The 22,557-nt window shown below is 39.2% G+C and overlaps 1 protein-coding gene across 1 annotated transcript in view; it reads left to right on the top strand.

Annotated features, from left to right (window-relative positions):
• Window positions 1-22,557, top strand: part of epha8 (eph receptor A8) — a 517,518-nt gene that overhangs the window by 406,482 nt on the left and 88,479 nt on the right. Inside the window, exons 8-9 of the mRNA XM_034167384.1 lie at window positions 11,719-12,144; window positions 13,362-13,486. Coding sequence (XP_034023275.1) covers window positions 11,719-12,144; window positions 13,362-13,486 — 551 coding nt within the window. The remainder of the gene's footprint in view (window positions 1-11,718; window positions 12,145-13,361; window positions 13,487-22,557) is intronic.

The following is a 22,557-nucleotide window of genomic DNA, read 5'->3' as shown; positions in this document are numbered from 1 at the left end:
AGGTCAAATTCATGAATATGTCAGTTTGTTTGTTTTTATGTGACATAATTAACATCAGAGGTCTGATACATTTGTTATCCCCAGGAAAGTAGATGTCTATGCTAAAATTGTTTTAGTGTTTGTAGTTACTGACATATGATCATTAATGTATTTTACACTATGACCTCAAATTTGACCTTGACCTTTATCCTATGACCTTGACATGACCGGTGTTGTGATTGAACACCCTGCAATTCTGCAAGTTCTCCCACTTAGAAATCATGGAGGGGTCTGCAAATTTCATCTTAGGTGCATGTCCACTGTGAGAGGCATAATCTAAAAAAAAAAAAAAAAATCCGGAAATCACAATGTATGATTTTTTTAATCATTTATTTGTATGTTACTGCTGCAAATAAGTATTTGACACCTGTGAAAATGAATGTTAATAATTGGTACAGTAGCCTTTGCTTGCAATTACAGAGGTTAAGCGTTTCCTGCAGCTTTTCACCAGGTTTGCACACACTGCAGCAGGGATTTTGGTCCACTCCTCCATACAGATCTTCTCTAGATCTTTCAGGTTTGGAGTTTCAGCTCCCTCCAAAGATGTTCTATTGAGTTCAGGTCTGGAGACTGGCCAGGCCACTCCAGGACCTTGAAATGCTTCTTACGGAGCCCCTCCTTAGTTGCCCTGGCTGTGTGTTTGGGGTCATTGTCATGCTGGAAGACCCAGCCATGACCCATCTTCAATGCTCTTACTGAAGGAAGGAGGTTGTTTGCCAAAATCTCGCAATACATGACCCCATCCATCCTCCCTTCAATACAGTGCAGTCGTCCTGTCCCCTTTGCAGAAGAGCACCCCCAGAGTATGATGTTTCCATCCCCATGCTTCACGGTTGGGATGGTTTTCTTGGGGTTGTTCTCATCCTCTAAACATGGTAAGTGGAGTTGATTCCAAAAAGCCCATGCCTCCTCTGGATCATCCAGATGGTCACTGGTGAACTTCAAACGGGCCTGGACATGTGCTGACTTGAGTAGGGGGACCTTGCTGCCCTGCATGATTTTAAACCATGACAGCATCATGTGTTACTAATGTAATCTTTGTGACTGTGGTCCCAGCTGTCTTCAGGTCATTGACCAGGTCCTCCTGTGTAGTTCTGAGCTTTCTCAGAATCATCCTTACCCCACAAAGTGAGATCTTGCATGGAATCCCAGACCGAGGGAGACTGACAGTCATCTCGTGTTTCTTCCACTAATAAACAATCATTACAGTTGTTGTCTTCTACCAAGCTGCTTGCCTGTTGTCCTGTAGTCCAGAAGAGTGCAGAATAAGACGGCTTCTTAAAGAAAAATTAACAGGTCTGTGAGAGCCAGAATTCTTGCTGGTTGGTAGGTGTTTAAATACTTATTTGCAGCAGTAACGTACAAATAAATTATTAAAAAATCAAACAGTGTGATTTCCGGATTTTTTTTTTTTTTTGATTATGTCTCTCAGAGTGGACATGCACCTAAGATGAAAATTTCAGACCCCTCCATGATTTCTAAGTTGGAGAACTTGCAAAACTGCAGGGTGTTCAAATACAACCCCTGGCAAAAATTATGGAATCACCGGCCTCGGAGGATGTTTATTCAGTTGTTTAATTTTGTAGAAAAAAAGCAGATCACAGGCATGACACAAAACTAAAGTCATTTCAAATGGCAACTTTCTGGCTTTAAGAAACACTATAAGAAATCAGGAAAAAAAATTGTGGCAGTCAGTAACGGTTACTTTTTAGACCAAGCAGAGGGAAAAAAATATGGAATCACTCAATTCTGAGGAAAAAATTATGGAATCATGAAAAACAAAAGAACGCTCCAACACATCACTAGTATTTTGTTGCACCACCTCTAGCTTTTATAACAGCTTGCAGTCTCTGAGGCATGGACTTAATGAGTGACAAACAGTACTCTTCATCAATCTGGCTCCAACTTTCTCTGATTGCTGTTGCCAGATCAGCTTTGCAGGTTGGAGCCTTGTCATGGACCATTTTCTTCAACTTCCACCAAAGATTTTCAATTGGATTAAGATCCGGACTATTTGCAGGCCATGACATTGACCCTGTGTGTCTTTTTGCAAGGAATGTTTTCACAGTTTTTGCTCTATGGCAAGATGCATTATCATCTTGAAAAATGATTTCATCATCCCCAAACATCCTTTCAATTGATGGGATAAGAAAAGTGTCCAAAATATCAACGTAAACTTGTGCATTTATTGATGAATGACAGCCATCTCCCCAGTGCATTTACCTGACATGCAGCCCCATTTCAATGACTGTGGAAATTTACATGTTCTCTTAAGGCAGTCATCTTTATAAATGTCATTGGAACGGCACCAAACAAAAGTTCCAGCATCATCACCTTGCCCAATGCAGATTCGAGATTCATCACTGAATATGACTTTCATCCAAAGCAAATCAATTTTATTTATTAGCGCCAAATCACAAGTCATCCACAGTCCACGATTGATTTTCCTTAGCCCATTGTAACCCTGTTTTTTCTGTTTAGGTGTTGATGGCTTTCGTTTAGCTTTTCTGTATGTAAATCCCATTTCCTTTAGGCGGTTTCTTACAGTTCAGTCACAGACGTTGACTCCAGTTTCCTCATTTGTTTTGTTGTGCATTTTCGATTTTTGAGACATATTGCTTTAAGTTTTCTGTCTTGACGCTTTGATGTCTTCCTTGGTCTACCAGTATGTTTGCCTTTAACAACCTTCCCATGTTGTTTGTATTTGGTCCAGAGTTTAGACACAGCTGACTGTAAACAACCAACATCTTTTGCAACATTGCGTGATGATTTACCCTCTTTTAAGAGTTTGATAATCCTCTCCTTTGTTTCAATTGACATCCCTTGTGTTGGAGCCATGATTCATGTCAGTCCACTTGGTGCAACAGCTCTCCAAGGTGTGATCACTCCTTTTTAGATGCAGACTAATGAGCAGATCTGATTTGATGCAGGTGTTAGTTTTGTGGATGAAAATTTACAGGGTGATTCCATACTTTTTTCCTCAGAACTGAGTGAGTCCATATTTTTTTCCCTCTGCTTGGTCTAAAAAAGTAACCGTTACTGACTGCCACAATTTTTTTCCTGATTTCTTATAGTGTTTCTTAAAGCCAGAAAGTTGCCATTTGAAATGACTTTAGTTTTGTGTCATGTCTGTGATCTGCTTTTTTTCTACAAAATTAAACAACTGAATGAACATCCTCCGAGGCCGGTGATTCCATAATTTTTGCCAGGGGTTGTGTATATATATATATATATATATATATATATATATATAATTATATATATATATATATATATATATATATATGTGTGTTTGTATGTGTGATGCAGAAATGTTGCCAGCCCAGTCTCATTTTTTTGTTTCGTGCTCCCGTCACGAAGTCAAATTTCCGTGACAGGTTTTTTTTACTCATTATTACTAACCCTACTCCTACCCCCAACCCTAACCTTAACCATAACCTAACCCTACTCCTTTCCCCCACCCTCACCATAACCATAGCCATCACGGAATAAATTAGAATGAATTTGTGCTGCCATGATGAAAATGAGGTGCTTTTCATCACAATATCACAAACCAATAGATCAATGTATATTTTGTGCAGCTGATTCACGACTTGCTGTGAGACCAGGTTGATATTGCTGATATAGAAATCTTCAGCTGTAGTTGAAAAAGCAACTTTTGATGTGTGTTTAGACTCTAACTTTGACTGGAATGAGAAAATGTTATCATGTGACCACAGTGCTCGTGTCTCTCAGTGCCTGCCTCCTCATCTGTGGGCGGATTTTGATTTTGTTCTTCACTTTCGAGACACTGAGGGACAGATTTACTAAGATCCCAGATAATTAATGATAAATTGGGTGGGTATTCCAAACTACTGTGTGTTGGGCTGGAGACTGTTTTGCAGGTGATTTACTAAGATTGTAAGTATGTAAATGAGTATTAACGGCAATCAGCACAAAATTAAATTCAAAATCAGTCGTTAACGGCCATAAATGTTTGTTTTAGATTATTTTTTTCTTTTTTTCTTTTTTTTGTGTGTGTGTGTTGGTGTTCTATTGTCTTTTGTTGAATTGTGTACTGCAAAGGTTACAACATGCTATATAAATCAATGCTGTTGTTGTTATTATTGCTTACGGAAAACCTTCTTGTAATACTAATTACTTCTGTGTGCAAACCCTTCCTGCACACTGGTCAACCTGGGATTTACAGTGTAGCCTCATTTACAGCAGGTGTTCCATCTGAACACCTTGTTCACAGTCAACGCAATAAAAATGCAGTTGAAATATCACTGTGAAAAACATTTTCATCTCAGTATAGTCATGGTCCTCGTTCAACAGCAGCCCGACGTATGTTAGTTGTCTGTTCTATTTGCTTGTATTCTTATTGGAATTGTTCTTGGTCTTCTGTGCTATTCTGTGCTCTGAAACGAGCAACATAATTGAAGTGAAAGTTTATCACAGCGAGTTTCGACTGCGCCGCGTTCCTTTCCTTCCCTTTGCATCGTCACCTGTGCTGATAAATTCACTGCGTGTGCTTGTGAGTGTGTTTGTGTTTGTTATTGCATTATCATAACCTTTGCATGTGTGGATACGTGGAACTCCCGGTGAATCTGTCAGAGACTTCAGAGTGCTCGCCGCCTCTCCGCCTTGATGAACGAGCTGTTCAAATGTTCATTGTGACCCGCTTTCATCTGAGGGGTGTCAGAAAAAAAAAAAAAAAAAAAAAACATGACGGGATGAGAGATTAACAGGATGAAACGGAGAAAACAGATGGGGATAAACAGTACAAATGCAAACCCCTGTCGTTCCTATGGGGGGCGCTGATGGTGGAATGAAGTACACTGTTGCCCTCTCTGTTTGTTACACACTGATACAAATCAGAGTATGTGTGTTCATTCATCAAACGGTGCATGTGATCTGTGTTGCCTGTCAGAGTATTTCTTCTGTTTTGTTTTCGTAGCACTGACACGTGTGCATGCGTGGCTGTATGTGTTAACATGAACACATTACTGGAAGAGTTAAAGTTTTTAAGAGACATACTCCAAGTTCGTAAAGCCATAATTCCCAGATTGTTTTTTGTTTTTGTTTTGTGTTTGGGTTTTTTGCAAATTTGTTTGTATATATATATATATTATATATATATATATATATATATATTATATATATATATATATATATATATATAAAAGTCATTTAAAAACCAAATTCAAAGGTGGGCGGTCTAGGTTATAGCCTGGCAGTAAGGCCTATTAGAAAAAAAAACATTGTTTTTTGTAACCCATTAAACCCTATTTCACAGACCTGACTCTAACAATTTTGTGACCAAGCAAAAAACAAAAAACATAATTTCCAGTAATGTGATTTATGAGGTTTTACCTTGATGGTTAATAATCACATTAATCCATTTGATCGCTTTGGGTGAAGAGACACTGTCTCAGGCGGACCGATTTTTAGGGGGGGGGGCGATCGGTCTGCGACACCGGTGGTCTTGTTAAACCCTGCACTAACAGGCCTCCCGTTTAAACTTCATTCACGCTGTTAACGGTGAACAAAACTCGTTCTCAATAAATCCTCCTCACATCAGACATCTGTGCCACTAAATTCGCAAATCATTAAATAGAACATTTTGTGGTGATTGTGTGATGCAGCGAGTCCATTGCTGTGTTGCACCTGATGCCTGAAACACACAGTAAAGCCCTCGTTATGGCTACATTCACTCACTCATCTTCAACCACCTATCCAGGATCAGGTCACAGCCGCACAACACACCCAGAAAAAAAAAAAATAAATAAATAAAAGTTTTTTTTTCTTTTTTTTAACCCCTACCTACTGGCCCTATTTCTTTTTTTAAAATGTTACTAGAAATGTATTTTTATTTATTTATTTTTGTTCTGTCTCTGATAGGCCTAATCACTATCCAAAACAGGACTTACTGAAGAGGCAGTACGCCCTCAAAACATGACGTTGGCACTTTACACAAAGCTCAGACAGCTGTTATGATGAGCAGTGATTTGTAGCTGAAAAGTTAGAAATGGGCAGAACAGATTTACATAAGCACAGACAGAGAAATACAAGCTACGGTGGACCTGTTTGATGTCAGTGCGACACAAAATAGGAGATTTATTGGTTCTCACTTGTATCTAGCAGAACCCAACATTTTTGGATGAGTTGAGTAGCATGTACCATGTAGAGTAACATCACTTTATTTAAAAAAAGAAAAGACAAGCTATACATGGAATGTGTGCTTGTCAGTTGGGAAACACGGGAGAATATTATTATTCATCCTCAATAACATTTACATTGCAAAAAAAGCACAACGTTCTTAAAATTTAGATTATGTTCAAACTAAACTTCAAGTCAAAATTTGGGCGTGATGAGTGATAACCATGGTGTCTAACCAGATCCTTACTCTGGATGGCATTACCCTGACCTCGAGTAATACTGTGAGAAATCTTGGAGTCATTTTTTATCAGGATATGTCATTCAAAGCGCATATTAAACAAATATGTAAGACTGCTTTTTTTGCATTTATGCAATATCTCTAAAATTAGAAAGGTCTTGTCTCAGAGTGATGCTGAAAAACTAATTCATGCATTTATTTCCTCTAGGCTGGACTATTGTAATTCATTATTATCAGGTTGTCCTAAAAGTTCCCTGAAAAGCCTTCAGTTAATTCAAAATGCTGCAGCTAGAGTACTGACGGGGACTAGAAGGAGAGAGCATATCTCACCCATATTGGCCTCTCTTCGTTGGCTTCCTGTTAATTCTAGAATAGAATTTAAAATTCTTCTTCTTACTTATAAGGTTTTGAATAATCAGGTCCCATCTTATCTTAGGGACCTCATAGTACCATATCACCCCAATAGAGCGCTTCGCTCTCAGACTGCAGGCTTACTTGTAGTTCCTAGGGTTTGTAAGAGTAGAATGGGAGGCAGAGCCTTCAGCTTTCAGGCTCCTCTCCTGTGGAACCAGCTCCCAATTCGGATCAGGGAGACAGACACCCTCTCTACTTTTAAGATTAAGCTTAAAACTTTCCTTTTTGCTAAAGCTTATAGTTAGGGCTGGATCGGGTGACCCTGAACCATCCCTTAGTTATGCTGCTATAGACTTAGACTGCTGGGGGGTTCCCATGATGCACTGAGTGTTTCTTTCTCTTTTGGCTCTGTATGCACCACTCTGCATTTAATCATTAGTGATTGATCTCTGCTCCCCTCCACAGCATGTCTTTTTCCTGGTTCTCTCCCTCAGCCCCAACCAGTCCCAGCAGAAGACTGCCCCTCCCTGAGCCTGGTTCTGCTGGAGGTTTCTTCCTGTTAAAAGGGAGTTTTTCCTTCCCACTGTCGACAAGTGCTTGCTCACAGGGGGTCGTTTTGACCATTGGGGTTTTTACGTAATTATTGTATGGCCTTGCCTTACAATATAAAGCGCCTTGGGGCAACTGTTTGTTGTGATTTGGCACTATATAAATAAAATTGATTGATTGATTGATAAGATCAATGGCCTTTCATGTTGAAGTTTGCTGGCTTGGGTCCTGGCTGGTGCACCTGATGCCCCCTCCTGATCCTTCAGCACTAAAAGTGTACCTGATCTCACTTTGGAAGGTATAAGGCACTGGCCACCCTTTTTTAATGAGCTGTGTGCTCATGAAGTAGTGGACTCATCCTTTATCCAATACATTAACAGTACTGCTGCACCCAAAGAGGAAAGGTCTGTGGTCTATTTTATAAAGGTACAATTGATTTTCTGAATTGCAGCTGATGGGTTATTATTCATTCGCTATACTCGCTTACTTAAATTAAGTGTTTGGGTGGGGGTGCTGCAGCCTATCCCAGAGGGGCGTAAGGTGGGGTACAACCTGGACAGGACAACAGTCCATCACAGGACCACAAACACATTCACACTCACAAGCACGGCCAATTTAAAGTTTCCAATTCACCTAACCTGCATGTCTTTGGATGTGAGAGGAAGCCGGTGCACCTGGAGAGAACCCACACAAACATGGGGAGAACAATCAAAACTCCACAAAGAAAGGGAAGCGATCCCACACCCTTCTTGCTTTGAGGCAACAGTACTAAAAACTAAGCCATCATGTTGCTCTGTCGTCATTATTATTATTATTATTATTATTATTATTATTATTATTATTATTATTATTATTATTATTATTATTAGCATTCAGATATTTCCACTGTTACCATCTACAACAAAAATATAAATGCAACACTTTTGGTTTTGCTCCCATTTTGTATGAGATGAACTCAAAGATCTAAAACTTTTTCCACATACACAATATCACCATTTCCCTCAAATATTGTTCACAAACCAGTTTAAATCTGTGATAGTGAGCACTTCTCCTTTGCTGAGATAATCCATCCCACCTCACAGGTGTGCCATATCAAGATGCTGATTAGACACCATGATTAGTGCACAGGTGTGCCTTAGACTGTCCACAATAAAAGGCCACTCTGAAAGGTGCAGTTTTGTTTTATTGGGGGGGGATACCAGTCAGTATCTGGTGTGACCACCATTTGCCTCATGCAGTGCAACACATCTCCTTCGCATAGAGTTGATCAGGTTGTCAATTGTGGCCTGTGGAATGTTGGTCCACTCCTCTTCAATGGCTGTGCGAAGTTGCTGGATATTGGCAGGAACTGGTACACGCTGTCGTATACGCCGGTCCAGAGCATCAATGGGCCTCAGGATCTCGTCACGGTATCTCTGTGCATTCAAAATGCCATCAATAAAATGCACCTGTGTTCTTTGTCCATAACAGATGCCTGCCCATACCAAAACCCCACCGCCACCATGGGCCACTTGATCCACAACATTGACATCAGAAAACCGCTCACCCACACGACGCCACACACGCTGTCTGCCATCTGCCCTGAACAGTGTGAACCGGGATTCATCCGTGAAGAGAACACCTCTCCAACGTGCCAAACGCTAGCGAATATGAGCATTTGCCCACTCAAGTCGACCCCGATGAGGACGACGAGCATGCAGATGAGCTTCCCTGAGACGGTTTCTGACAGTTTGTACAGAAATTCTTTGGTTATGCAAACCGATTCTTTCAGCAGCTGTCCGAGTGGCTGGTCTCAGACGATCTTGGAGGTGAACATGGTGGATGTGGAGGTCCTGGGCTGGTGTGGTTACACGTGGTCTGCGGCTGTGAGGCTGGTTGGATGTACTGCCAAATTCTCTGAAACGCCTTTGGAGACGGCTTATGGTAGAGAAATGAACATTCAATACACGAGCAACAGCTCTGGTTGACATTCCTGCTGTCAGCATGCCAATTGCACGCTCCCTCAAATATTGCGACATCTGTGGCATTGTGCTGTGTGATAAAACTGCACCTTTCAGAGTGCTCACTATCACAGATTTAGACTGGTTTGTGAACAAATTTGAGGGAAATGGTGATATTATGTACGTGGAAAAAGTTTTAGATCTTTGAGTTCATCTCATACAAAATGGGAGCAAAACCAAAAGTGTTGCGTTTATATTTTTGTTGAGTGTAGATCTAGAAAGGGGACATGTTACGTTACGTTATTATTATGTTATGTACTTACACAGCAAGGCTCTAATTACACACAGATCTAGAAAGGGGACATGTTACATTACCTTATTATTATGCTGTCTACTTACACAGCAAGGCTGTAATTATACACAGATCTAGAAAGGGGACATGTTACGTTACCTTATTATTATGTTGTGTACTTACACAGCAAGGCTCTAATTACACACAGATCTAGAAAGGGGACATGTTACGTTACCTTATTATTATGTTGTGTACTTACATAGCAAGGCTCTAATTACACACAGATCTAGAAAGGGGACATGTTACGTTACCTTATATTATGTTGTGTACTTACATAGCAAGGCTGTAATTACACACAGATCTAGAAAGGGGACATGTTATGTTACGTTATACTATGTTGTGTACTTACACAGCAAGGCTGTAATTACACACAGATCTAGAAATGGGACATGTTACGTTACATTATTATTATGTTGTGTACTTACACAGCAAGGCTGTAATTATACATAGATCTAGAAAGGGGACATGTTACGTTACGTTATTATTATGTTATCTACTTACACAGCAAGGCTGTAATTATACATAGATCTAGAAAGGGGACATGTTACGTTACGTTATTATTATGTTATCTACTTACACAGCAAGGCTGTAATTATACATAGATCTAGAAAGGGGACATGTTACGTTACGTTATCATCATGTTATCTACTTACACAGCAAGGCTGTAATTATACACAGATCTAGAAAGGGGACATGTTATGTTACCTTATTATTATGTTGTGTACTTACACAGCAAGGCTGTAATTATACACAGATCTAGAAAGGGGACATGTTACGTTACCTTATTATGTTGTGTACTTACACTGCAAGGCTCTAATTACACACAGATCTAGAAAGGGGACATGTTACTTTACCTTATATTATGTTGTGTACTTACATAGCAAGGCTGTAATTACACACAGATCTAGAAAGGGGACATGTTACTTTACCTTATATTATGTTGTGTACTTACATAGCAAGGCTGTAATTACACACAGATCTAGAAAGGGGACATGTTATGTTCCGTTATTATTATGTTGTGTACTTACACAGCAAGGCTCTAATTACACACAGATCTAGAAAGGGGACATGTTACTTTACCTTATATTATGTTGTGTACTTACATAGCAAGGCTGTAATTACACACAGATCTAGAAAGGGGACATGTTATGTTACGTTATTATTATGTTGTGTACTTACACAGCAAGGCTGTAATTACACACAGATCTAGAAAGGGGACATGTTATGTTACGTTATTATTATGTTGTGTACTTACACAGCAAGGCTGTAATTATACATAGATCTAGAAAGGGGACATGTTACGATACGTTATTTTTATGTTGTGTACTTACACATCAAGGCTGTAATTACACACAGATCTAGAAAGGGGACATGTTATGTTACGTTATTATTATGTTGTGTACTTACACAGCAAGGCTGTAATTATACATAGATCTAGAAAGGGGACATGTTACGATACGTTATTTTTATGTTGTGTACTTACACATCAAGGCTGTAATTACACACAGATCTAGAAATGGAACATGTTACGTTATGTTATTATTATGTTATGTTATAAATTAATCCACAGGAGATGGTGACACAGTTCTGAAACAGCTGAAGCAACGTTGCTATGCATAGTTTCCATTGGAGTGTGATTCATGCCTTTCTGGCTGGTCTTTCTATTTTATCATGCTCTGAATGATTATGGGGGTGCAGAGTCCTTCACTATTTATGTCTTTTTTTTCCATCTCTGTCTCCAGCCTGTGAGGTGGGCTTCTATAAGCCAGCAGCAGGAGATGGACTATGTGGTAAATGTCCACAGCACAGCCACTCAGAGACCAGAGCTGCCCTCTCCTGCCCCTGCGACGCCAACTACTATCGCACAGCAGATGACCCGCCAGCAGCTTCGTGCAGCCGTAAGCACCCGTGCGCCAAATCGCTTAATCCAAAAGGCAGGAAAACATACAGGAGAATACAAATGACCTGTACACAACGACTCTCACACAGCTGCTGGGAAACGACGTGTTTTATCGGAGCTTCTGCATAAAAATCCAATTTACCTTCACAGGCAGCGATCAAATGTATCTGTGAGTGAACCTCACCCTGTTTTTTTCCCCTACCAGGCCCCCCATCTGCTCCAGTAAATGTCATTTCCTCCGTCAATGGCACATCTGTGAATTTGGAGTGGGATCGGCCCCTGGACACTGGAGGTCGCAGTGATCTGTTTTATAACGTCCTGTGTCAGAAATGTTCCAGAGAAGGAGGCCCCTGTGAGGATTGTACGTCCTTCCCAGGAGGCACCGGCGGAGGGAAAGGAGGTGGCGGGACAAGCGCTGGAAATGTGGGAGGGGGGATGGTGGAGCGAATGGGTGTAGCATCCGTCCGGTTCGTCCCGCACCAAACAAGACTAACAGAGCCGTGGGTGACGGTGCTGAACCTGGTGGCGCACACAAACTACTCCTTCCGTATCTTGGCGATTAATGCAGTGACCCAACTGAGCAATGAAGCGTCACCATATGCTGTCGTCAACATAACAACAAACCAGGCAGGTAGGGCTCAGAAATCAGAATGACTGCATACAGTGTCTCAACGCGAGTTGATTCCAAGCATTGCCCTTTATTAAACATCTTACTGTTCTTGACAATGGCACATTTATGAGAATATTAATTTCAAGAGTTTTGAAATATCATGTCCATTCAGAATTGAGTAGGTTATATAGCAGCTGGCTAAAACAGATGAGTCAGGATATGGGCAGTCTAAGGCACCCTGTGCACTAATCATGGTGTCTAATCAGTATCTTGGTATGGCACACCTGTGAGGTGGGATGGATTATCTCAGCAAAGGAGAAGTGCTCACTATCACAGATTTAGACTGGTTTGTGAACAATATTTGAGGGAAATGGTGATATTGTGTATGTGGAAAAAGTTTTAGATCTTTGAGTTCATCTCATACAAAATGGGAGCAAAACCAAAAGTGTTGCGTTTATATTTTTGTTGAGTGTATTATGTCATGTTTAAAAATGACATTTTCAGCTGTCCTGTTATTTTAAACATATGCTCCTCTTTATTGGCAGCTGACATAAAAAAAGTGCAATTTGCACCAATTTTTACAGAGAACATCCAGTGCAAATTCAATCATATTTTGCCCCCCCCCCCCCCCACACACACACACAAAAAAAACCTCTGGAGATGCTATGTGGATTGAATGACACTTAAAACAAAAGCTTTTGCTAAATAAACAATAAATAAATAAAATTAAAAGGAATTGCTGGTTAGATTCTGTTCAGAACAAGAAACGTATGCAATTATATATAATTGTGTTGACAACAAAACCTTCAGTGTACAGTTATTTGAGATTATATAAAATTCTTTTTTTTGGGGGGGGGGGTTGGCAAACTGCTAATTTTGTAATCTGGGGATACACATTGGTACAAATTTACCTCAGATATAGAGCAAATCTATTCCAGATTATAAAGATTCATTTTGAAACTGATGTATAGAAATAATTCAGTGTTTTAAGCATTTTCCAATAATTGTTATTAGCAATGAACAAATTATGATGAGAACCACAATAATGTAAAATGTAACAGATGATTGACAAAGAGTGGTTCATCTGTTACATTTATTGTTATTATTATTTGAAAAAAGAATGAACCTCGACCCTGTAAAATACAATCTGTCCCTAATGTGAGAAGCCGGGGAAGGGATCATTTGGTGCAAAGGTCTGTAATGTCTGATCACTGTATTTTGTTCTATTTGTTGTGCAGCTCCTTCGGAAGTGTTAGTGATCCGTCAAGAGAACACCAGTCAGAACAGCGTGACGCTGCTGTGGCACGAGCCAAACCAGCCCAACGGTGTAATACTGGAGTATGACATTAAATACTATGAAAAGGTACAAACCTCTAAGAACTGCACTTAAACAGCCCAAAACACCAACTGCTGTTTGTGTTGAGGTGGTGTCAACATATTTGTTTCATAAGACAAGATTGTTCCAGCAGCACAGGACACAAAACGAGACAGCTATACCGCGGGAACATAAGCTAATTGTCTACAAAGGTTCTGTGACTAATCTGAGCCAAAATATTGTGAATGCAGCGGAGTGCGGCTGGATAAACTCTGGATAACTTAATCCAGGCAAAGGATCCTGCTGGCAGCTCAGCTAATTGAAAGGAAATGGAGGTCGTGAGAGGGAGACAGAGAATGAGACAGCGTCGATTCAAACAGCGAAAGTGACAGTGACAGCAAGCAGCTGGCGGGCACGTAAGCCTCGCTACGAGCTAATTGCTATGAGCGTGTGGATGTATGCGTGTTTGCATGTGTGTGTGTGTATGATGATAGAAATCATCTAATTGCTGAGGGAACGGCCTGAGAGCCGGCGGTCTCATAGCCAAACAAGCAGGATTGTGCGGAGAGCGCTGAAGGATTAGCTTGTCTCGTTCGCCGGTGTCTTAATCTGGGTTCACTCATGGGGCATTGCGCCTGTGGGGGATTTCAAGTGGACAAGTCAGCAATGTTGGTTTCTGTGCTTAACAATGAGTCACAGTGTGGAAGGTGGCCGCTGTGGCAGTCTACAACCGAGGACGATAATGAAGATAAAACGCCTCTTAATTCTGCTTGGCGCACTTCTTCATAATTAGGCTCTTTTCCCTTTCTAAGGACACGTGAATGATTCAGTGGCGTTGTTGTTCGGATGCTGTTTTTTGGCCTTTGCACCTCTTGTTATCACTGAGGTATTGTGCATTCATGCAGAAGGATCTCTGACTGCATCCTGCAAAGATGCTGAAACGGGGAGAAGAAAATGAGGATAACGTCAATCATCCTGATTATTAAACAAGACTTCACCCCCAGAACATGCCTTCGAATCATAAATGGGCATTTTTTATGAATCGCCACTTCAAAAACTTGCATCATAAAAGAACAAGTTTTGACAATTTCAGTTGCGCGACTAACGCCGGATGAATGAAGCTATTATCGGAACGGAAACTTGACTTTTTCATTGTCATTTTTCTGTCTGATAGAAGCAGATCAAACAACATATAAGTAATTGCCTGTCAATTACAGCTGACAGACAGACGTGTTTGTGTGCGTTATGATAACAGATCTACTGTGAAGACCCACAGTTTCATACAGCTGGTAGTTTTTGCATCACCTGCCCTTTTCGTACTAGGATCTTGACAGACATCCAGAACGTTTCTGAAGAAAAATGGTCATGTGCTTTTTTATTCCACTTTGTAATTCAAAATAATAGTTTTAAAATATGATCTGAAGGCAACGCTGTTCAAAGTGGTGCCCAATTTTTGGATTCACCTCTGACAAACATGTAGAACATAATAAACACGACGCGTCTGTTATTGTTAAAACATCACTTTTTTTGGAAGGCTGCTAAAGTGCTGCATAAGCGACGAGAAACCAAAATATTCATGTTCCCCCAGTTGATCATTTGTTTCGTGCACAGCTGAATTATGTAGAGAGACACAGCCATTATCTCAAAAACGAGAAAATGAATAACTTAAAAAGCTCTTGTGTAGAATTCCTCTTGTGCTGTAAAATGTCCAAACATGTTCTCAGACTTCACTGTTCTATCATTTGCAGTTGAGTTAATAATTTCTGATAGGTTTCAGTTGAAAATATGAACCTGGTCATTGGATAAAAAAGTCTTTCACATGGAGATAATTCTTTGAAATATTAATCTGCAAAAGAAAATACACTGAGATGGATCAATTTATTTCTTGTTTTTATTGATATTTGGTATAATAGAAAATACATTAGTTTTGGTCGCATTCCAAGGTATTACTACAGAACACATTGTCACAGACCCTTTGTATTACATTCTGATGTCAGAGCAGTCAGGAAAACGTTTTAGCACTCATGGATTATCAAATGCGGAGGACATTGCTATTTTTTGCGACCTGTTTAGTCAACAAGGGAGTCTCCTACCACAGTTTGCATGAGCAAGTAGTCACATTGTTGTCATAATACCAAAGGTTTTTGTAGTTGATGCCACTAGTCGTTTAATTGTGAAATTACATGATTCACATTTAAATAAATATAGATGTCAGAGAGGTCAAATAAAGTTAGGGTTTAGATAAGGTCTATTAGGAAAAAAGTTATTTCCTGCAACATAAAATAGAAAAAGCAAGTAGAGGGTTTTTTTTCCCACCAAGTTTGGTGTAAGTGCTAGCTGCACTGAACTCTGACTTAATTTTACTTGGTTCCTGTTTAAATATTCGAGATACATCCAGTGCGCATTAATATTGTTTAGGTATGAAATTTGTCATTGCCAAATTCAAGTCTTGGTGGCTTCCCACACTCATCTCCTTGTATAACATAGTGAGAGTGCTACCTCACTGAGCGTGATTGTTGGAGCGTAGTTGGAGATGTGAACTAGTGACCACACACACGAATGAGCGACAGTTTTGAAGTTTGTGACTCACTAATGGGGACACTGGCAGCTGGATCTCTTATATCTCGTACAGTCCCTGCTTAAATGATCCTTTTGTCCTTTGCTTAGAGATCCACTTGCAGCACTCGTCCGGCATCTTCTCCGTGATGCAGTGATGTCCAGCAGCACTTGGGGGGTACTTTGATTTGATTTGATTTATTTGTCAATAACATTGTAAGTCGCTTTGGCTGTTCCCCTTTTTTTCTTGCTCTGGGTCTGCACAGCAGATCTGAGGTGGCTTTGCATGTTCGGCACAGATTGCCTTCTCCATCCTCCTGCATTGTGGCTCTGATGGACAAATGACATCACATTCCACAGCACAGCATTTAGCAGAAGATTTCCCACTGTAGGGCCCCTTCACACATTGTGCACAGTTTGGTCAAATATGGCGAAACAGCGCAAATTAGTTCAAATTAGCGCACCACGAAACATAGCACTGATGGGCAGGCATGCATGATCCCGGTGCGAGAGTTTGTGCACGTGACTGTGTCTTTCAAGCAAGAACAGTGCGAGGTGCACCACATCGTGGTGTTTAGGTGGAATAAATAAAAAATAAAAACCAGCTGGTACCTGTGGGACCACATCACATCGCTTATGTGGAATAAAAAAAATAAAAAATCCCACGGGACTCAAACCTGTGCCTTCCAAAAGCTCTGATTGCCAGTCAGAAACTTTACCACTCTGCTACAGAGCTGTCCTTTGAAAGCTACAGGAATCTGCTCATATCAGGAAGGACATGGAAGTATTAAATAAATAAAATCCCACACCATATAAAAACACAGCATATATCAAGCGGGCAATACAAATATGATCTGTATGTTCCTCTGGTGATGACCCATGATCACAGACATACAGTCATGAAATGACATGAATGAGAAGCAGTGTGCTCTGATCATGTTCACATCTACTGGTCTGATGCATCCAGTCGCCCTGCGCACATGTTCTGGCCGACACGCGTGTCTTGTGGATGACACGCCGCAGCACAGACACCGCGTCATGTGGAACAGAGCTCACGTGGGTCACGTGATGGTCAGATCACCCGTTGTGTGTTCTGATGTGATCGTCCGTTTCAACCTGGCAGGCTGTCAGTGTCTGCTCCGGGCATGTGCTCGCTCGCTGCGGCTTGTCGCCACAGCGACATATGTTTTTATTTATGTCCACGTAATACAGAAATCAGACAGACGCACCTCACAGTGGACAGTTGTTAGTCCATGTCTGTCAAAACACAGTAGGTGGAATGACAGATCTCCACAGCTGCTTCTGTCGGAAGCCACACTTCCTGTCAGTGGAGCACACACACCCACGTGTCAGTGTGTGTGTTTGCAAAGTCACACTCGTGGGTACAACAGTGATTGTCTGCAGTCTGTTGTCGTGCCAACAGTACGATTGGCCACACATTTTCTAAGTGCCATGCGAGCGGGGTTTAGATGTTTGTGCGTGAGAGGGTGTGATGCCTCGAGATGGTTCGAGCGCACACTCTTTCAACCACTGGTGTGCGCAAATAGTCATTGCAACAGGTGTATGAGACGTTAGAGGCAGGTACAATTCTACACGTGTTGTATACAATCCCTGCTTCGTGTGCACTTCGCCCAAACTTCGCACTATGTGTGAAGTGGCCCTTAAAGACACATATTTAAAGAAAGCCATAAAAATTATTAGTAATAAACCATATCGTGAGCCTATAAATCCATTGTTTGTCTGTTTACATATTTCAAAATTTTGGGACCTGATTGATTGTAGCATTATACAAATTATGTTTAAAGTAAAAAAAAAATAAACATTTACCACAATATGTCCAGGACCTGTTCAAAATAAGGCACTCCAGTTTAATTTGCAAGGAACATTATTATTTTAAAAAATCAAAGATTCGAACTGCTGTAAAAATCATTGTGTTTCTGTTAAAGATGTTAAAATTTGCAAATTGTGTCTGGATAACACAAAATCACTCGGTAACTTGGTTGGCTTTAAAAAGCTCTACAAAAATCATCTAATTACTTCTTATGGTGTGCTGAATTAGGCTTATCGATTTTGTTTATTGGGGGTTTGTGCAGGTTTCACTGCTGTTTGCATGTTTGCATTTTTAAATTTTAGTTCAGTGATTAAGTTATATTTTGTATTAGTTATCAGGGGTATATGTATATTTTTATATACATATGTATACATTTTTACTTTTTTGGCTTTTTTGGGTATTTATAAGCTTTTGCTTCTTACAGCCTTTCGGGCCCATGGGTGCGTTGTTGGATTGAATTGTTTTCTTTGTGAGTTCACTTTGTTATTTTGAGTCTGTATGTGCTGTTTAATTCATTCATTCATTCACATATGCACACTGCGGGAGAGCTGGATATGAACAAAGTGTGCTGGTTAATGAAAGCATATTATCAAATTTCCTCAATGATTGTGCATTGTACTCACAATGAGCACATTAAACAAGTCCGGAGCTTGCCATCAAAGACAGAGAGACAGAAAGAGTGTTCCAGATAAAAAAAAAGATTAAAAACAACACAGTGCTGTGCCCAAGAGAGGAATAGTCACTTCTGTGTTCCAGAAGTGGCTATTCCTCTCCAATCACCTCCGCTATTTTGGCATGCTCCCCAGAAGCTTGTGTGTGTGTGGCTCACCCCTCCCACAGTTCACAAATTTCTGATGTTCGGAGTCCCAGCGAGTACTTTCAGAGGGGCACATGACAGCAGCGACACCTCTGTGACCATTTTTGGAAGGAGCCTTATCGCCTCAGCAACTGTGGACAGTTCAAAATCCAGGATTGCGACTCCCTGCGAGTGAAAGTACAGAATAGTGCCACCCTGTGAAAACTGCACACTGCGATAGCTCAGTGGGCTGCGACAGCTTGCGTACCCCTACTCAGCTTTTGAGGACTGCCTACAAAATTAACTAACCTAATGAGACAATTGATTGCGCACCTGACTTTAGCCTATATTGGGTCTCTCAAACAAAATAATTGTATCATTCATAATAAGGTGAAGAAGAAGAGTAAGAAGTTAGATATGTTGGTAACATGAAGCCACACTTACCTTTAATTCTTTGAACAGATCTGGATGCCTGTCTTCTAAATGTTTTGCTAAATTTGTGGTGTTCCCTTGTTTCATTGGAATTGTACAGTTGCACTGTTGACATTTTGCTTTTGTAAATTAATTATTTGTTCTTGGCAATCTGCTTCGAAAGCAAAATACTTGCAGTTTTTTTTTCCATTCTTCCTCTTTTGCCATTAAGCAGCAGACTAGCATATTTGAAGGTATAAATACTGTCCCCAACAGTTCTGGAAGAATATAACACTCCATACTTGTAGTACCAATGCTACTTCACAAAAATCAGCATTGTCACATTATTTAAATTTTGGTATTGTTTTGGTACTGAACTTCGATACCAATGCACTGGACAAAAGTGATTGACAGTTGCACTTTTCCTTGCTGATAGCATTGGTGATCTAGGATAGCCACATTCCTGAAAGATCTGAAACATCAGCTTTGAAAATATGAATCCACATAGAAAGAAATACAAATCAGAACTTTTCCAACAATTTAAGACACCAATGCCTAGTGACACACTGTATGTATAATGACAAAACTAATTACAGTAGATCAGTTGTCAAAGGCACCACATTGTTGTTACAATATGCCATTTTAATGGTACATTCCATGTTTGGGAATCTGGTTATTACGAGAAACTTTTCTACTTTTTTGTACAACATACAGTCAAATGGGTTTTCCATATTGGCAGCAATAATTGTCTTTTTTTGGTAACACTTTATATTAACTACACGCTATAAAGCATTAGTAAAGCATTTATAAAGTGTAAGTAAATGTTTAAGTAACTACTTGTAAAACATTTACAAAGCTTTCTTTTTTATTAGTTACTCATTGGTAAGAACATAAATAGATGGCTTAATAATTATTAATAACAAAATATGTAATGTCTTTATAAAACATTTACAAATGTTTTTTTAATTCGCTATAAACCATTTAAGAAAAGTTGATCATTAATAGTCCATCTTTTACAAATGTAAAATCAGACACTATTCATTAGTGATAAAAATACTTTACAAATCATATTTTTATTGTCTTTACATTTTCTCCTCACAAATTATTAAGCCTTTACTAAGCATTAATGAACCATTAGATGATGCTCAATGTATCCTTTATGTACCATTTGTTAATAATGTACAAAGCTCAAGTCTCTTTCCCCATCACTATAAGTATGCAGTTTTAAAGAGTAGGAATTTTTTTATAACTCATTTGTATATGCTTAAAATATATTTTAATCACAATCTCAAACAGCTGACCAATTCACTTTTATATGTCCATTTATAAATGCTTATCAATGCATTAGAAAATACTTAAAAATACTATTATAAAGCCTTTACAAACTGTTAGTAAAGTATTTGGTGTGAGCTTAACTAAAGTGAAGGTTAAATTTGTTTTATAACTCATTTGTATACTTAATATATATTTTAATCACAATGTCAAACAGTTGACCAATTCACTTTTATTTGTCCATTTATAATGATTATCAATGCGTTAGTAAACTTAAAATACTATTATGAAGCCTTTACAAGCTGTTAGTAAAGTATTTCGTGTGATAGTAATTAAAGTGAAGGTTAAATTTGCATTATAACTGTTTGTAGATGCTATTTATATGTGTTAAGCAGAGTCACAGTTGGCCAATTCACTTTTATATATCCATTCATAAATACTTAACGCATATTTTGTTTTTAGGAATTGGCACAGCAGTATTAGACAAGGAGTGTGGGTTCATTCGCGAAATGTTAAAGTGTTCGGTTAGGAGGTGATACTGATTTTAGAGTAATTGCGCCATTAGTTGCTAACCGATAGCTAAACGTGGGCTCAGAACGGTTCACCATTAGCCGCTAAGCGATAGCGGCTAATCGGCTAACTGGTATTTAAAAACTAATGAGGTTTTACTTCCGATGATATAAATTCATATTGATCAAGCGGGTAACCTCTCAGACAGAAATAAAGTGTCCGCTTGATGATTTCAACCTTAGAATACGTTAAGCAGTCAGATTTGGTACAACAATGGTTAGCCAATGCAGCTTTAGCCTAGCTTTCACTAACACGCACATAGCCGATTAACCATTGTTTTCAGTGAAGTATCTGCTGGAAGTGTAGTGAGAATGCCAGTGATTAAGCAACATTAATCCATACTGTCCGAAAAATGGTTTAAAACCAGTTTTTTTTATTCTAATCTTTCCCCTCGGACCTTCGTCGACAATGATAACAGAACAGGAAGTGTTGTAGGACGTCTTCCTTGCCATCTTAATTTGTTGAACAATTTGTTGGATGCTGCCATCTGTCGGTGATATAGTATCATCTGCAGTTGGTGTTGCAGCCATATGTCGGTGAGGTAACTAAAATCACATCTTATTTGCTTTGAAAAAATAGGTTTATATTCCTTGAAACGATTGGTGCTTAAAATTAAGAAATGTAATTAATAAAACATAAAGTAAATAAAATATCGGTGCTAAAAATTAAAATTAAGAAACTGAATAAAAATAAGCACTAATAAATAATAAATAAATAAATAAATAATACTAAAAGTTTAAAAAAAAGATGACACTGGGAAAAAACTCAATATGAGGACCTCCATAACCGGAGGTACAGTATTTGAGAGAGCTAAAAAGGAAAAGAGGAAAGAATTAGAGAGCAGAGAGCAGGTAGCAGCTAAAAGAACAGAAGAGGAATATGATGACCAAATAATAGGTGCCAAGAGAAGTAATTATTGTGGGACTCTTAAATGTTTTATAGAGAATTTAAAAATCATAAATGTTTTATAAAGACATTGCATATTTTGTTATTAATAATTATTAAGCCATCTATTTATGTTCTTACCAATGAGTAGCTAATAAAAAAGAATGCTTAATAATTTGTGAGGAAAAAAACTAAAGACAATAAAAAATATCGTTTGTAAAGTATTTTTATCACTAATGAACAGTGTCTGATTTTATGTTTGTAAATGGTAGACTATTAATGATCAGCTTTTCTTGAATGGTTTATAGAGAATTAAAAAAATATTTATAAATGTTTTATAAAGACATTATATATTTTGTTATTAATAATTATTAAGCCATCTATTTATGTTCTTACCAATGAGTAGCTAATAAAAAAGAATGCTTTGTAAATGTTTTACAAGTAGTTACTTAAGCCTCGGTCCCACCGAATAATGAAGGCTGAAGAAGGAGCCACGCATGGGTGTGGGGTGATTATTTGAAGAATGACCCACGTTTTCATCTTAACACGTATCCACTATGAAGGTGCCACTATGTGCCTCTCTGTACCCCACATGTGCCGCGTAGCAGCCTCTAGTGAGCCACGACCGACCTGTCATTACAGCCTCGAATGGCTCGCATCAGCCACACTAAGCCACGTAGTGCCATGATAGCGCCATGATAACGCCATGTTGGCGCACGTTTAGGCATGAGTTTGGTCCAAACCTCCAGCCCTCCCACACCTGGTCCCTTCAAAGTGTGGGTTTTCAATTCACAGATT

This window comes from Thalassophryne amazonica, chromosome 3 (assembly GCF_902500255.1).
Source record: "Thalassophryne amazonica chromosome 3, fThaAma1.1, whole genome shotgun sequence".
In the NCBI taxonomy this organism is placed as follows: Eukaryota; Metazoa; Chordata; class Actinopteri; order Batrachoidiformes; family Batrachoididae; genus Thalassophryne; species Thalassophryne amazonica.
The sequence above is the reverse complement of the archived record's forward strand: the minus strand, read 5'-3'. Positions and strand labels throughout refer to the sequence as shown.